This window comes from Euprymna scolopes, chromosome 36, assembly GCF_053919585.1.
Source record: "Euprymna scolopes isolate OS-2025 chromosome 36, ASM5391958v1, whole genome shotgun sequence".
In the NCBI taxonomy this organism is placed as follows: domain Eukaryota; kingdom Metazoa; phylum Mollusca; class Cephalopoda; order Sepiida; family Sepiolidae; genus Euprymna; species Euprymna scolopes.
In genome coordinates, this window is record NC_136517.1 from 8,562,501 (window position 1) to 8,581,187 (window position 18,687).

The 18,687-nt window shown below is 34.6% G+C and overlaps 1 protein-coding gene across 1 annotated transcript in view; it reads left to right on the plus strand.

Moving 5' to 3' along the window:
• Positions 1–18,330, plus strand: part of LOC145260323 (GRIP and coiled-coil domain-containing protein 1-like) — a 49,265-nt gene extending 30,935 nt beyond the window's left edge. Inside the window, exons 7-10 of the mRNA XM_080118212.1 lie at positions 2,642–2,833; positions 6,220–6,610; positions 11,162–11,295; positions 17,480–18,330. Of these exons, the coding sequence (XP_079974338.1) occupies positions 2,642–2,833; positions 6,220–6,610; positions 11,162–11,295; positions 17,480–18,295 (1,533 nt within the window). The 3' untranslated portion in view covers positions 18,296–18,330. The remainder of the gene's footprint in view (positions 1–2,641; positions 2,834–6,219; positions 6,611–11,161; positions 11,296–17,479) is intronic.
• Positions 18,331–18,687: the final 357 nt, after the last annotated feature.

Sequence of the window (18,687 nt, forward strand, 5' to 3'; positions counted from 1 at the left end):
ATGTAATAAAATTCTATTTTGAACTTAGAAAAAATGCCACAGAAACATTTGGAATGCTTTAGACTGCTTTTGGACCATCTTGCATGAATCGAACATCAGTTTTTTAGTGGCATAAGAGATTCAAGGAAGTCATGGAGTTTGTGAGGGATGATGAGAGATGTGGAAGGAGAAATGAAGAACATCAAAGTTGATTGGCCAAATAAAGAATTTCATGGATAAGAACCGTCATGTGTCTATAGAGACAATAAGCGCACAGTTTAATGTCAGTGTGGGAACTGTACACACAATTATTTGTGAGGAACTGAAGATGCGGAAGATTTGCGCAAATGCACCAGTCCACAACTCCATCATTGTTACAGACTATTTAACCAAGATGGGCATCAAGACAGTTCCTCACCCTCCCTATAGTCCAGACCTTGCACCCTGTGACTTTTGGTTATTCCCTAAGCTCAAGGAAAACTTTACAGGCTGTCATTATAAGACAATTGAGGAGATGAAAGAAGCTGTGACGAGGGTCATTGACACGCTTATACAAGAGGACTTCCATGGGTTCTTCCAGAAGCAGTTGGAACGGTACAACAAGTGCATTGCAGCCGGAGGAGATTACTTCGAAAGGGACTAAAGTTTCATGATCATAGAATTGTTGCTTTGTGATGGATAACCCAATATTGCTGGATTTAAATTGTAGCAGACGACATACAAACCAGGCATTTGTTTTTATTTGAGTTTGTATGTGTGTGTATGTGTGTATGTATGTATATTTTTCCTTCATTGTTACAAATATTTGTTAAAAACTACTAAATCAATATCCAGGAAGTTCATTTTAAATTTCCGCAGACAGCATAAATGATTCTGCATATAATTTTTGAAATATTTGCTATATTTATTTTTATTTGCGAATGTGGAAATAAACTTGATATCTTTTTAATTGAAATCAAAATATCTTACTCTTAAGATAGCATTTAGATTTGTTCAAATAAAAATCGATTGATTCAATGGTGAAATCGCATTTGTCTGCCTCTGCTGTTTGCTCTCCAAACTGAAACCAAAAAAAGTTGTTCTGTGACAGTCGTGCACATGTGCTGAAAAATCTGTCTGACAAAACGAAAATATCATATTCCAAAAATCACGTAGATTAATAAAGTAGATTAATTTTTATAAAGAAAATCAAATTTTGCTAGTAACCAAACAATCATGTTTTCAAACTCAAAAAATGACAATTTTCATCTACAAACCAAATTAAAACCATGAATAAATATTTGAATGTATAAAAAATTCAAAGCATAAAATCTTCTTCCATAACTTTACCCGATTGTAAAACACGCTTAAGTATGATATTTTAATTTGTTCGGATTTCGTATATATTATTATAAAGTCGTGATTTCAAAAGTAAAAATAAAAAATATTTGGGTGGTATCAGTTAGAATTGAAACCAAAAGCAAAACTGGAACATTCAAAGCTGGTGATGTTACCACTGTACCAATGTGACACGTATATGAACTGATTAGAAATTAGAATAAGATGAATGTACAAAATGTATAATAATTTCAGTCTTTACTCCTTTTTAAGCCTTTAAAAACTATTTTAACCGACTAAAGACCCATAAAAGAACTGTACATAAAAAGACCAATCATCTGAGGCCCCTAGTGCTTCTCTGCAACTTTTAGTTTGGGAAGAGATAGAGCTTGAAAATATGGAGACAGACAGACAGACAGACAGACAGACAGACGGACATGGTTATTTTTATAAAATTAGATTAATGGATTCAGCAATAAATAACCTCTAAAAAGGGTTGATGTGCCATAAAACAAAACAACCAAACCAAATTCCATGAATAAATATTTGAAGATATAAAAAAAAAAATTGAAGCACAAAAACTTTTTACTAAAATTAATGGATTTAACATTAAAAAGTGAGTTATTCTCAGAGGACTTATTGATAATAACTTTCGACATGATGATTTTTAATGACTTTTTGAGACAACAGTCATCCTAATGAGATTACCATGATCAATTTGTGAGATGACAGTGCCCAAGTGGTTAATGACATGAACTGACAACCTGGGTGTCCCAAGTTCGAATCCAGTTCGTTCTGCAAAAATCAATTTCATTTAGAAAAATTTCAGGGGAAATCAATGCCAACAATGAAATCATCATACTACTATTACTACTACTACTATGAGGAGGAGGAGGAGTTTAACATGCATTTTACATACTGATATGCATCGGATAACCTTCAGAAATTAATATTCAAACTAACCTATCTCTGGCCAGGTCTTTATTCATCTCTCTTTCTTAATCCCATCCTTATCACTTCTTTTCCTTGATCTTCCCCTGTAAAACAACCCCATTACCTCAACTGTTCTACATCTAATAATAATCCGGCTTTGCACACATCTCCCTATATTGTCCAGATTTAATCTTTCTTTGAAATTATCAAAACTAAATCTGTGTTTAAGACTTGCATTACACATTTATTGTATCATTTTCATATCACTTCTATCCATGCAACACATGTCCTCAACCCTGACTGGCCATATATTTCATTTTTATACATCATCACACTTTGTACACATGCCTTAGTGTGAATTCAAGCAAAAGACAATTTTTTTTATTTATTTATTTTTTTTGTTTGTAACTAGTTGGAGATGACGCAGAGTTCTTTAAAAGCAAAAGAGAAAGTGAGTTCGCAGTCCGAGCAGTATGAAAAGCGCATCCACGATTTATCAAACGAATTACAAGTGTTACGCAATGGCTTAAAAGCTGCGGAAGTAAAATCCAATCAACCGTCTCCTCTACTGCTTCAGTTACAAATTGAAATGGGAAGCCTTAAGGTAAAACTCCACACTTTTTTCCTTTCATTTTCTCAATGACCCCCCCCCTCCCCATGTCCCTCCCTCCCTAAAAATGCCATCCATCAAATCATTAAAAAAAATTACAATCGTTTCTGTAATCAATTTGCTATACCTTGGCATGTGTTTTTCAGAATTGTCTGATCTATTTCCTGCTTCCTTTGTTTCAGCTTGTTTAACTCGTTGGTCTAGTAGTCTTCATCAACTTGCTGTTTTAATACCTTATTGTAATACAGCTTCCAATTCCCAGTAGCTTCTTTCCAAGAACTGCAAACTTGTGGAACTCTCTTCCTGCTCACTGTTTTCCTTCTACCTACAGCCTTGGTCTTTTCGATAGGCAACTCCTGTCTTTGCGATTATCATTTTTTGTTCTGTTCTTGTTAGCTCTTTACATCAAGTTGCTTCACGCCTTGTCTCAAGCTATCTCTATTAAATAAAATCCAACTATATTTGGTACGATGCCTGACTTGTCCACCAAGTATTAGTTATGAATATCTAACAGGTTCATTTTATTGCCATTCAATACATTGTACAAAGTTGTCAATAACTTTGACACAGTAAGTCTGAGGGAAGAAACTATAAGAATAGATTACAGTACTTCACGGGGAACGCGGACCCTGCGTAAACAGTTTTTTTTTTTAATGGCTGCTTCCTGAAATGTGCAAAAGGTTTTCTTTCACTTTTTTCATATATATCTTATACACTTTTTTAATCGAGCATGTATTTTATTTTTTTATTTTTTTTTATATCTTTTATTAAATTTGATTCATACTTTTATTAGGTGCTTGTTTTTATTTTATTTCATTTTATTTATTTTTTTTCATTATATTTTCTCCACTAAATATTTTTATTTTTATTACATTTATTTTTTCATACACATTCAAATAATGTTTTTGGCCTTTTTTCCCCCCTCAAATAATACCTTCATTAAATAAACCAATGAAAACCTTTCGTGCATGCACTTTCAGGGAGCAGTCATAAAAAAAAAAGCGTTTATGCAGGGTCCACATTCCCTGTGAAATACCTAGATGGCTTTCTGGCATCTAAAGCCCTTAACAATGAAACGCTTGCGTCTTGTCGAATTAGTCGGGAGTATGTATGTAGCGGGGGCATAAGTGCTATGAGTTCCATTAAAGTACTTTTAAAACAGATACAGTGATGCAACAGAGGTTGGAACTCAAACTAACCTATCTCTGGCCAGGTCTTTATCTTTCTCAGTATGAAGTCCATTCACTTCTTCCCAACTGGACCTGCTACCTCAACTGTTCTACATCTGCTGTCATCCATTTTTCTTTTCAATGTGACCATGCCATCAAAATCTACTCTTCTGCACACATCTCGCTATACTGTTGAAATTTAATCTTCCTCTGAGGTCATCAGATCTAAGCTTATCTTTAATTCTCACATTACGCATCCATTATTTCTCTCCATGCAACACATGTCCTCAATCCTTATTAGCCACGTTTCATTTCCATGCATCATCACACTGCATACATATGCCTCATAGACTCTTCGTTTGGTCGACATTGGTAATGCTCTGCTGGTTAGTAATGACAGAAGTTCTCTGAATATACTTCATCCACTCCAAACTCTTGCAATCACATTAGCCGATAAAGAATATTATGAGAGGATTGAAAATGGACGGAATGAATAAAATTGGATGACTTATGATGATGGTTTAGGAAAACTATTTGTTGACATTGGAATTGAAGATGACCAAGTTGTAGTCTGCAGGAAAGCAGTTCCTTGGTAATGTTTTCGCTAGATGAGAAGTTCATGGAAATTCTGTTTTATGTTTGAAGAATAAAAAAAAGTTAAGTTCTTGACCAGAATTCCTTCCTTTATAAAAAATAAATAAATAAACATCTGTACAATCTACATACCTGTGATAAAGCGAAATTATCATACTCCAAAAATCATATAAATTGATTAAGTAGTTTTATTTTTATAAAGAAATTCATTTTTAACTAAATAATGGGAATTTGTAGGCATTATAGCAGTATTTCCCTTGCTTTTTGCTTTTTTTATTTTTTCAAAATGGCAGGCGAGATAATTCATTGCTTGGATACTCATAAAATTTTATTTTCTTTATAAAAATAAAACTACTTGGCAATTTATGTGATTTTCATAATATGATATTTTTGTTTCGTCATGGTTACATACATCATAGAGGTATTTTTTGTTTTTTAATACAAGAACGTTCTTTACACAAAGGCCGGAAATGACCAAGATCTCTCTGATTCTCTCTCTTCTGATCTTGAGCATGTGGTTCAATTGAGGAAAAGTAACTGGTTAATTTTGATGCATCTAAAACCTAGCTTCCTGTTTTCTATCATCAATGCTCTGATCCCCATCTATCCCCTCCACCCCGCCATAATCGAACAGTTGTCAGAATTTAATTTGATTTGATGCGCATGAGCAATAATCTACAACATACATTGATCGTTTTCTCTTTCATCTGCTCTTCTGGCTGTATCGTTGTTTCTCATATTGGCAGCTGCCGAGGGGTGTGCAGTCGTTCACATGTATAAAAAAAAAGACATAAACTTGAGAGAAACAAAAAAGTCCAACACATTCTTTATATATTGGGTGGGTTCTGATCGTGTGTGTGATACCATTGCAAGAAACAACCCTCTAAGTGCTAAAGTATATAACTACATGTTAGTCAGCTGATGTCAGCTCAGTTCATCTGCTCCGAGCTGTTTTACCTGCATTCTATAATCTTCCACTGAAAACTGTTCTCAACTCTTGCAAATTCAATACCTTCCATAAACTGTCCCTAACTGCCGTAAACTATCCCTAATTGCCATAAACTATCCCTAACTGCCATAAACTGTCTCTAACTGCTATCAACTGTCAAAAAAAAATTTGCTTTCATTCCTAAAACTGTCCATAAACCAACCCTAAATATATGACCTGTATGTCCGATTTTTTGTCCCATTCACTGCCACACCTTGATTAACAATCCTATTTCATCTTCCTTTGTGTGCCTTGATGAACAACTCTCGATTATCTTTTTACCAATCTCACTTCCAATAATCATTGTTCTGATGATAAACTTATTTCCTAATTTTTTGTTGTAGTTTTTTCCTAACTTTTTACTTCCTTTGAAGGTAACATTGATAATATCACAAAGACTTGGAGAAGGGGGGGGGGGCGGAGATGGCACTGCTTCCAAGGAATTGAAGATTACTTCTCCCCCTACACTTACACTTTGAGCTATGTGACATCATCGTGACATTTTTATCAATTGCACAATTCAAAAATCCTAATCTCGAGTTCAGCAGCTCTCACTTCCTATTATTTATATACTAGTGGGCCTACTTGCTCAATACTTAACATTTGATCCGCCATTTTCTATTCCACAGTCTCAATACCAGTCGCAGGTGTGTCAAGAACAGAAACGAGCCAATGATGCAGAAGAAAATCTTAACACCATGGCTGAGCAGAGCGAGGAGCGTGTATCTGGGTTGGAGGCTAAACTGTCGGAGCTGTCTGAGGTGGTGGGCAATTATGAGCGTCTCCGCCTCCAGGACCAGCAGGCTATCCAGCGACTCAAAGAACGCGTCGCTCAACTGGACACAGAGAATATGGCATTAGTCCAGGCTGCCCATACGCCAGATTTCAGAAAAGACCTTGACGATAATGAGGCTGACACCAATCTTGATATTCAAACTCTTGTTGCCAAAATTGGAAAGTTGAAAAAATTACTCAAGTTAGCTCTACACCAAAAAACAGAAAGGTCTTACGAGCTGGAAGGTAAATTTTACTTTTTTTTTAAATATAATTTAATAATACACTGCATAATCTCGTTGACTTTAAATTTCTTTCTTAGAACTGCATGCCTGTGGAACTCTGTTACGTCTGCCTGCTTCCCACCTGACTACAACTTGGATGTCTTCAAGTCCAACGTTAACAAATTCTTAATGAACCGCCTCCCTTAAGTAAACACTTCATCAAATCTCCAAACTAATGTACTGTACTTGAAATAACCCTTATCCCTGAGTGGCTTCCGGGCCTTGATAAGTGGTGAACCCCGTGTAAAAAAAAACCAAAAAAACCTGAGGTTTTCATGTTTTTGATTTGCTGTTATTTTTCTAAATCACCTTTCTTCCTTGTTTTAGTTTTGAATAAATTGTTTTTTTTTATCGTTTCTGAAAAGCAATGAAAAAAACCAAAAACAATGTTTTTGATATGGGTTGCAAAACATGCATAAGGCCGTAAAGAAATGAAAAAAATAAAAAATTATGATTTTTTTTCCTTTGGTCACTAAGATGCAACTAACCAGTTTGTGTGTGTGTATATATAATATTCCAAATGATTGCATGCCAGTATTTGTATATATATGATACGTGTGTCTATATGAAATTATTTCCACGATCAAACAATGTCGCAGCTCACAAGAGCAACAATGAAAACCAACAAACCAGAAGTCTAAGATTCAAGTTTAGCCCTCATTCGGACTCATCAGTTAAACACCTCCAGCCATGAAAGCCAACACTGGATGTGTTCAATTGATGAGCCTAAATGACGGAAAAACTTGAGTCTTAAACTTCCGGTTTGTTGGCTGTCATGGTTCTTGTGAGCTGCGATGTTGTTTGACTGTTGAAATAATTATATCATCACATTCTGAAAATGTTAATATATATGTTTATATATATATATATATATATATATATATTTTATTTGCAATGTTGGATGGCAGGATTGTGTTCCGAATAGTGAATTACTGGAGAGATGTGAAATCACTGGTATTGAATCATTTTTGATCAAGATACAAATGCGGTGGTCGGGTCATCTTATAAGAATGGATGACTCAAGAGTTCCTAAGAAACTTTTTTATGGGCAACTGACAAATTCTTGCCGTCCAATAGGGCGTCCCCTGCTTCGTTACAAAAATAAACTAAAAGACAACATGAAACGCTGTGGAATTTCTCTGAGTTTCTGGGAGAGTGCAGCAGGGGATCGCAGAGAATGGAGGAAGATGTGTTTCCTGGGGACCAAAGAATTTGAACATAACCGCCTTTGTCATAGGGACGTCCTTCGTGCAAATATGAAGGCAAAACACAAGAAACATCTACCTAAAAATGAATATGTATGCCATTGTGGTTTCAAAGCACGCAGCAAAGCAGGGTTATCTGTTCACTCGAGAAGACATCTTTGACCGACAAGCATATGAAAGTTCACCATCTGCGGAGGAGTGTGCCGGATGTCTACAGGATTGCAATTACGTATGTGGTGTCACAGAGCTTGGGAGCTGCTGAAGATTGCATATTGAACCCTCATTCATCGTCTTCGATGAGAAAATCCACCATATATATATATATAGAATGATCCATTGTTAGAAAGCACTGTAGTTTTGAAATTTTTAAAATATAGTGATTAAGAGAGCAGACAATATTTAAAGTCTCAAGAGTTTTCACTTGATGCTACCAGATCAGGCTATCTAAAGATATTGTCTTTCTGACTGAAATGCACCATACATTCAAGTTTTTTGTTTTTATTTTTTCTTTGCAAAACCTAATCATGTTCTGCAAAGCCCAAAATAATAGTAATAATTGAGCCCCCTTCTCCCTCTCTTTTTCTTTCTTCTCCAATTCCCTCTCTGAAGATATTGGTTTCCTGCCTTAAAAAAAACTTGAAACATAAACTTTCCATTTGAAAATAAACTTAAAAAAAAAATCGACATCATACTTTTGAAAACAAACATTTCAAGAAATTGACAATATTTTTTGTATTAAATACTGATCCTAATTGTGTATTGAATGGATACCATAATACTTAGTTCGCTGCACTTTATCATAACAAAGGTCCATTCAAAATTTTAAGCAGATCAACCAGTAGTTTCTGGGTAAAAAGTTGGAACAGACAGACAGATGAAATATAATAAATATAAATAATAAAAGATGTTAATAGTAGAATAATAAAACCACAGTATTAGAAAAATCTATTATATAAAAGGCAAAATGTGTTTGTGTGTCTTGCAAAAACTTTCAATGCATACAACAAACACTAACAAAATCAGTATCGTTAGAAAGATCAATCTCTCAGACAACAAATAGCCAAAAATTGGCCAAAAACATTAATTCTTCGACCGTCAACTGGGCCTTTTTTTTGCAAGGAGGGTCAGTTTTTGTGTTGACATTTTTGCAAAGTCATTCACGCCTCAAAATTTCAACGTACGTTTAAAACACGTTATTTCGAAGGCCTGTAATGTCACAAGTGCTTTTTTCACCTCCTTTTCCTCTTTCGTGTTACAGGTTCGAACATGGCTACTGTGGCTTTTTTTTTTTTTTTTTTAGGTCGCACGGGCACTCGTTATTATTTTAATTGTTTTTTTTTTTTATGGCTGGGTTTTATTTTAGGGGGTTGGTTGCTTAATAAATACCCTTACCATAAAACCTCTGCACACCTGAACAACGTTGGGTACCCCCGCTAGTCTATTATATATAGGGCAAATGTCTGTGTGTGTGTGTGTTCATATGTCTGCTAAAAACTTTTGGCATCCGCATCGAACAGGCGTGAACCTGGTATCTTTAGAAAGAGCGATCTCTCGGACACAACATCGAAAAATTAGAAAAAAATCGTCAATTATTTCATGTAGAAATGTCATTTTGTTTGAAAGACAGGTCACGTAAAAACGTTGCTTTCAACGCTGTTTGTAAATCGCGCATGTGCAAACGGTCGATTCGTTGTTTCGCTTTAAAAAGCTAAATTTGCAACATCATAACATCTGTGTTGTTGTGGTCCAATCGATAACGTGTTTGCTTACAAACTAAACTTTTGCAAGTTCGCATCCGCCTTGCAGCATTTTTTTCGTGTGCTTACAAAATTTTACTTTCAGTTTCACTTTTGGCTGATGGCACCAAAGACCCGTTTTGTTTTGTTTTTTATTTAACCATATCTTACGACCGGGCAATGTCGGGCGCCCCCTCCCCCCTACAAGTAATATATAAATCTATAAAAAAATAAATGAACAAAATAAGGATAAAAATCAAAAAAAATATATAGAGATAATAGATATAAATAAGAATGGATAGCTTTTAAGGGAAGGTAATTAGTTTGTGCATTATTTCTCTGTAATTAATGTTGGTTAATATTTTTTTGTGTGTGTATCTATACATAGATTTAAATTGTTATGTTTTTTTATATATTTGTTTTATTTGATATTTTTATTTTTCCAATTATTGAAATAAGTTTAATGTGTTTCAGACGATTTTTTTTTTTACATCATCTTCAGAAATTTTATAGAAAGAGATGATTTGGAGGAGCCATCTCGAGAATAAATGCTCTTCCCCAGAAGTGGAAGTGAAATGTATCTTTAAATTATTCTTTCTTCTAACTATAGTGAGCTTTATCCTTGTTTTTGCTGGGGTCAGGTCAGGTTCATTGAGTGAAAATTGAAGTAATGTGTGTGTTGATGTCCGTTTTACTTTTTTATTTTTCCTCTTCCTTGTGTGGAGGTGTGTATGTTTTTCTGTTGTTACTTCATTTTATGTGCATGTGTTCGCATGCAGATGAGTGTGTATGTGTGTCTGTGATTTGGATAAATATCATACATACACGGCAACAGATTATTCGGCATCATATATATTAATTTGTTCTTGTATTGATTCATGAAATATAGGTTATATTTTGTAGTTTAAATAAGCTATGTCTAGTATTTGGTTTATTATTATATATATATATATATATATATATATCTTCAGAATGTGAGAGATTATATAATTATTTCCACAGTTAAATAATGTCACAGCTCACAAGAGCTATGACAGCCAACAAACCTAAACTTTTTCCCTCATTTGGATTCATCAGTGAGACATATTTGACCTCGGGATTCGAAACCCAAGTCTCTTGCATGCAAGGCAAGTACTCTGCCACTTGGACAACTGTGCCACACACAAGAAAGTCTATTAACTAACACGGATCAAACAAACCGCAGTGACATCCGACTATGGAATGAACCTATTTCATCTCGAACAAGGGCTGTGGTCATCCAACCAACAATAACCCAAGGCGATGTCTCACAAGTAGGAATTTTATACTCGCTAGATCGATGCCATTCAACATGCTAACATAGTGAGCAATATATACAACCTAATATATATATATTGCTGACCTAGCGAGCAATATATATATATATATATATATATATATATATATATATATATATATATATATACTACATACAATGTTTTAAGGAAACTGCATCAAACTCTTATAGTTATCAAGTATTTTCTGTCTTCATTAAAAAGAAAAAAAAAAATGATAAATTTTTTTAAATGTTTTTTTTTTTTTTTTTCATTTCAGGTGTTTTCTACAGTGACCTCACAGCTGATTGCAGTCTCTGCAAAAAGTATGAAAGTGAACTGAGCACTTTAAAAGAAGAATATGAGCGATATAAAATTCGAGCGCAGGCCATTTTAAAAAGTAAAAGCTTCAAAGTAAGTATATTTGATAATGATACTAATGAAGAAGATTTATGGTTTTAAGTGAAACGCTTAAAAATGATGAACGGTTAATCTCTATTTCAGGCGATAATAAATAAGACAAACATAAAAATCAATTAGCACTTCCATATGGTTATGGTTGACATCACGAGAACAATCTCTTCTGGATTAAATGAAGGGTTCAGTTCTAAATTCCATCCAGGTTCCTGATAATACGAATTGAGCTGATGATGAAGGACTCACTAATGTAACCATAACTTTTCTAAGCCACCCATAACTTCAGGCATGTTATCTCTATTTTCAAACATTTTTTTATCATAACTTTTATATATTTGGAGCACAGGGTGGAGCAGGTGTCGACGTGATAGCAGAGTCAGTGGTGGGTGGAGTAAGTTCAGGGAACGTTTGCTATCTATAAATATAAAAGCGAAAATGTATGTATGTATGTTTGTATGTGTGTTTGTGTGTCCGCTAAAAACTTTCGGCAGACACAACGAAAATTCACAAACTCGGCATCATATTGAAGCCCCATCCTTCGCACGAAAAATATCGAAAAATTGGCCAAAAACGTTCATTTTTCGACAGGGGGGGGGGGAGATCAACAAAAACGGTCCTCTTGTGACGACGACCGGTTCTACGCATATGTCAGATGACGTCATGACCTGATTTACTTTAAATACTTGAAGAACTGACTAAATTTCATGTACATCGTGTTAGCTCAGTTGGTTAGCGCATTGGTTCATTATCTAAACGTTTTGGATTTGAATCGTGGTGTGAGATGTCTTTCTTTTTTTTTTTTTCGATTTTTTAAATTTAAATATTGAACCAGTGTTATTTAAGCCATTTTTCATGTAAAGTTCGTTTTTCTGGGTTTTATTTTTTACTTCGCTTATCCACCCCAACCACACACCCAAAAACACCCGGGTACCCACCGATTTTTTAAATTCTAATATTGAAACAGGCTTATTTAAGCCATTTATTTTTTGTATTTTCGGTTTTTACATTTAACTTCGTTCATTTGCCTTACGTTAGTTTTTTTTTTTTGTGTTTTTTTCGATGTTTTGATTTACCTCCCCCCTCCCCGCTTAAGTTTTAACGTTGTTCCCTTTTTTTACTTTGCTTATAACAAACAAACCTGGTCATTGACCTCATTTGCTGAATAGCTATTGCTCTATGACTTCCGTACGCGCAACTGTCAATTTGGTTTTTACTTAAATAAATTCAAACATCTTTCAGTAACTCATTCTGGCTGGCCGATTTTATTTTCAAACTTTGCCTCAGGGCTTCGGGTTCGATCCTACCCCCCCCCCTCCGGTTTTTATTTTACAGCACACACACCTCCAAACACCCGGGCAATGCCGGGTACTCCCGCTAGTCTATAATATAAATTTCACCTGTCTGTTTAAATGTATGTATGTATGTTTGTATGTCTGCCTAAAACTTTCGACAGAGGCGACGGATTTTCATGAAATTGGTATCATTTTGTAAGCTCGACCCTTCGGACGACAAATATCGAATAATTGGCCAAAAACATTAATTCCTTCACCTTCAACTGGGCATTTTTCTACAGTGAGGGGGCGCTTTTTTCACCAATATTTTTGAAATTCATCGCCTTTTTTTCGATTGTCTAGCCTTAATTTAAGCCTACGCCACTTCTGGTTTGGTGATGGGTGCAACAGCAAACACATCACGTTTCTTTTCCTCTTTCGCGGTACGGGTTTGAGCCTACCTGCCTACTATCACTTTTTTTTTTTTTTGCTCAACACAACACACACCTCCAAACACCGGGCACGTTATTAACTAAAAGAGTGTTGGCATTAAAATCTATTGCAGACGACTTCACAACTTCAAAGTTTATTTAAAAATATTATTTATTGACTCGGCAGATATTTCAAACCTTTTCTTTAATTTGAAGGAAGTACAGAAAACTTTTGCTAATACTAACCAGCATAGCATTACTGCTGCTGCTGTTGAAGTGGAGGAGGAGGAGCATTCATTCATTTAAAATGAATCAGTTGATTATTGTTAGCATTGGTTTCCCTGATATTTTATTAATAAAAATTCTTTCTAAAAAGACATTGAGTACTGAGAGAAGTGACCATATGAAGGTTGCCAACATCCCTAAATGAAAGTGTTTCTATGAAGCAAACTGGATTTGAACTTGGCACACCCAAGTTGTCAGTGTCATTAATCACTTAGCTACTATTCCCTTGCTGGTGGTGGTGTGAGTCAAACTTCTGCGTAGAGCTCACGAAGATCGTGCCTCAGGATCGTCTAGCCTGCACAAAGTTCTCCTTGTTGGTCGCAGCTATTCACTGCAAGATTGTGGACCTCTAACACCAAAAACAGCAAGGTTTCCTTGCTTGCGAAGTTGGAGCAATACTGAAAACATAGTTACTCTTTCTCTAAATGCTTACTGAGATATTAAGAAATATGAGAAAGTGGTTGAATCAAAATAGTGAGAGACTGAGAGAAGGAAAGAAATCGGTTACTTGTTTGGTTCACTACAAGTTATAACTAATTAAAATAATTCGAACAGTTTGCTTCCAAACATGATTCAATCCCAGAACTAATGTATATTATAGCATGTGTTACATGTTATTATAATATATCTGTAAATTTGTAAGCAAACAACCGCTGATGAACTCACATTTTGTAATAATAATAATAGATACCATTTTATATTTTAAGAAACAAGTGTTCCGTGCTTTTATTTTAGGCAGCAATATGTGTTTCTTTATTTCAATTCTTTCTTCTATTATGATTACACGTAAAGAGAAATGTTTGTCTGTCCAACCTTCTTTCATTCAGTCATTCATTCAAGTGGTGTCCTACCTGGTATAAACATTGACGGCTATGACTCTCTCTCTCAAGTCATTCATGAATTCATTGTTGCTCATCATTTTTAATGTTGCCCAGCTGTTCAGACTGTCAACATATGTTTCTCGCTGTCGTCCTCTACTTCTTTATGCATGATCTTTCCCATCAAACTAATCTATTCTATTCCGCTTTTTCTGTAGACATGACTCGTGAATTTCATTTATCTTTTTCGTATTGTTCTTATTAGAGACCTTTCTGTGTTCATCATTTGATTTGTTTTCTTTTCTATCCAGAGTATCTTCAAAATTCTCCTCAGAAACAAACTTTCAGTTGCCTCTAGTCTCTTCTTTGTGTCGTTGATGATTATCCAGCACCCTCTTTAAGTTTGCGTTAGTAACCTAAGTGTTTCAAACATGGTTCGTCCCATGAGGTGTTTATACACTCCAAAACAAAAATGTTTATAGTGTTATTATTTTGTCAAATATAATTATCGTACTGGTTGAGGATATATCTACATTCCCTGTTGAACAGTTTGAATCACTTGTAGCTTGTTGATATTAATATAAAATAATACAATAAAATAATTTATAAAACTAAAGAAAAATTAAGACATTACATTAGTTAAGCTCATAGTTACAAGACTGAAAAACTAATAAATTGTAAATAAAATAATAATTCCATCAAAACTTGTGATAAAGAAAATACGAAAACATATTAATTCAATAATAAATGTCACAGATTCGCCTTATGATACATAATATGCATTTATATCTATAAGTTTTCATTTCTACTGGAAAAATACAAAAATATATAAATCATAAAATCATAACTAACGTTAATCAGCTGAGGTGACTGGACACTCCAGAAGGACAAAGCGACGTCTACCTCCATGGAAACTGAGTACAACTGCGCTATACTATATGTGCTATACCCTCACTGAGTCAGGAGAGTATTGGGAGGGAGGAAAAGAAATAACTTGCCAACTAGGAATTATGAGCACGTAAGCAAAGTTAGGGTGACAAAACACCTCATGGGATTAACGCAGGGTTAATGACAAAATTTACACTTATTTTGATTTGTTTTGCATTGTTCTGTAATGGTTTCATTATTATTTACTGTCTATTCAAATCCGGCATCACCAGGGAGCTGTTACATTGAAAATTTTTGTGTAAATATTTCAATGTTCTATGATAACACCTATTTGGTTTTAGATTCAATATCTAAACTAACAAAACAAATAAGGAACGGTAAATCTTACTAAAAAGGTTAAGAGTTATTCCCCTTAGCTGTTTATTTAAACTATATTTTATGAACGTTTTCGCATTAGCAAACAGCAGAACCAGATTAAATATTAAAAATAAAATAAATTGCAGCAATGTGTGTTTATTGCCAATGACATGGTATCTGAGACTCTTTTCTTGGACAACAGTGGTGATGTTGTGTTGGTTGATAATAGCAGAAATTCCCTGAACTTACTCCATCCACCCTTAATTCTTGTAGTCGCACCAGCACCAGCTCCACCCTGTGCTCCATTGGTATCACTAAGGTAACAAAAGTTAAGAACACCCTCAATATCTTCGTCATTCAAATATACTTTCTTCATATCGGAGTTCTCATCTTACACTTCTTGCACACAAATTGATTATCCTCTTTGAACGCATCTGCATTTCCACTTTGCACGTTTTGTGCACCCAATGCTTAGAGGTATATAAAAAAAATAAGCTGCACTTGAATCTCCTGTGATTTTTTTTAAGCAGCGAATTAATTCGTCTGCTCAACTTTCAATGGCAATCTCAAAAAGGATGATGGTCACATTCAAAATATTTTTGAATAATTAATGTTCAAATTAAAAAAATATATATTCTGGGGTTATCTACTTGGAGTTCTCTCCCTTCTATTCGCCTGTTTTTTTTTTTTTTCTCTTTAAAAGCAATTATTTTTTTTTTTTTTTACATCTTCATTTTTTTTGCAATTTCTTTACTGATTTAATTTTCAGCATAAAAAATAGTTTACTTGTTTGTGATCTTCAACAACAACAAAACCAGGCATCCTGACCAAAAATGCACGAAATATTGATATTATTTTTTAATCATGTTCTGCAAAGCTAAAAACAAAAACAACAATTTTCCATTATAAAACAACCAAACCAAACCAAATACCATGAATAAATATTTGAAAATATAAAAGAACTTGAAGCATAAAAACTTTTACCAAAATGACCAGATTTGACATTAATAACTTGAAAAAAAATTTGATATGCCATAAAATAAAACGAAACAATCTTCTTTTTTGTCTTCTTTTTAATCTCAACTTTTGCAAAGAAAAACAAAATTCAATTGAACTTCATGCGTTCTCTTTTCCACTGTTAATGCCATAAAGTTTTGTTTTTTTTTGTTCATTCGATCTATTCACACAATTTATCTCTTGTTTCTTTCTTAATATTTGTTTTTACTTTATTTTCATTGCATACTTTACGCAACTAGTTGAGTCATTATTTGTTATAAATTATCATCTCATATATGAAATAATGTGAGATTTTCCTCTATTTCGTTGACCGGGATAGTTTCATAAACCAAAACATTAAAAAAAATTTGCTAATCAGTAATATGGTACACATATTGTTTCATGTTCTAAAAAAATGTTCCAATGAAATATTAATTTTTTATATTTAATCCGACCAACAGTTTCGGTTTTGATTACTGATGTCATAAAAGTAAAATCCCTTTTTCACTTTGAAGTTCTCACCGTATAACCTTATTCATTATGTGCTATTTTTACAATAGACTTTTCAATCATTTTATAGGCTTTCTCAGTGAAATAGAAGGTAGACTAGACTCCCAAGACTTAGTAAGGCAACTCATCTAGGAGAAGGAAAGCTCCAAAATAACTTCATTTGTATTGGTTTTGGGTTTCTTGGATTTTTTCCTGCCATTGGATATAAGCTAGGATGGATCATTAGAAGTGCAGTTAGATATTGTGCAACCCTTGCTTCACCATTAACTTATGATTGCACAGGTACCTGTTCAGAAAGTGTCCATTGTTTTTCGAATTATGACAAACTCAACAAGCAGCCCCCCCCCTACACAGTAAAGATGCCTAGAAAGCCTTCTCCTCTAATAGTTTCTTCCCCAGAACTGCTAGACTTTGAAACTTCCTTCCAGATTCATGTTTTCCCAACTGTACTGACATGCAGAAGTTCAAGTGTAATGTGAACAGATATCTTGCTGCTCAACTCCCTACTGTCCCCAATAGTAACCCTCTACATCGAAGTGGCTTTGTTTGGGGTGAAGATAAAAAAAAAAAAATTGAATATTCTAACTAACTGAAGTGATCTCTTGTTTTTTTTTTTTTTGTTTAGGAAACTCCGTCTCAAGATGAGGCCTTACGGGAACAAGTGAACGAATTGCGGGATAAAGTGAAGTCAATGCATGTACAACAAGAAAATGAAAGGCAAAAACACCTCGACAAGATCGACAGCTTGCACAAGGTTGTAAGTAGCACTCATGAGAAACACAAGGCCGAATGCTGCCAGATGGTAAGTGAGCATCAACACCAGATATCGGAGCTCGAAGGGGAATTGAAAAAGCAACGTAAACGTACAGTATCGATGCTTGCCGAAAAAGACCAAGAAATCGACCGTTTACGTAGTTTGGCTAACCTTCCGAGCAGTGATAACGATTTCTACAGCGTGTCCCAGCCTGCAGCCAAATCATCGTCCACACGTGTTTCACCTGAACGATCGGATGATAACGCAACTCTTGATGAGGAGCAGACTGTAAGTCTCTTGCTGAAGAATACGCCATCGGGGCCTGGTGATATGCCTTTGTTGCATTTTGCACAGGAAACGGCTCGTAAGGAGGTGGAAATCTCATCTTTACGCTGCAAGAAATACCAGCTGGAGACGGCACTACGTGAGTTACAACATGCAGCGCTGATTAAAGAGCAGCGAATGAGCGAGGAACTGTCGCACCTTCAGGAATTGGTGCATAAAAAGAAGCGTGATAAGTCGCGAGAAGGCGCCAACTTGGAGTACCTGAAAAATGTTATCTATAAATTTCTTATCTGCACCGATTGTGCGGGCAGGCAGAAAATGCTCAACGCTATTGTGACGATTTTAGAATTTAGCCCGAAAGAACGCGATAAAGTTCAGACATTTTGGAAAAGTCGATGGTGAATAAATAAAAATACGGAAACTTCAAATGAAAATTATCACATCAGGTTTTTTTTATTTAATTTAAATTTTTGTCTCTAAGAGAAATCGTCTTTAACTAGATTTTAATTTCTTTTATGAATTGGATGGGTAACGTTTTCTCTTATTGCGTTATAATCATGGCATAGATAATGAGCATGATTGGAAGCCTATTTAAAATTTTCCATTTTCAGTGACTTTTGTTTTTAACACTATACGAAAATACATAGGATTTCAAGTTTTGTTCCCTAATATATATATATATATATATATATATATATATATATATATATATATAGTAAGTTATAAAATATATATGGCGATTAAGCTATACAGAATATACAGAATATTCCACGTTTCATCCATGCTAGGATTCC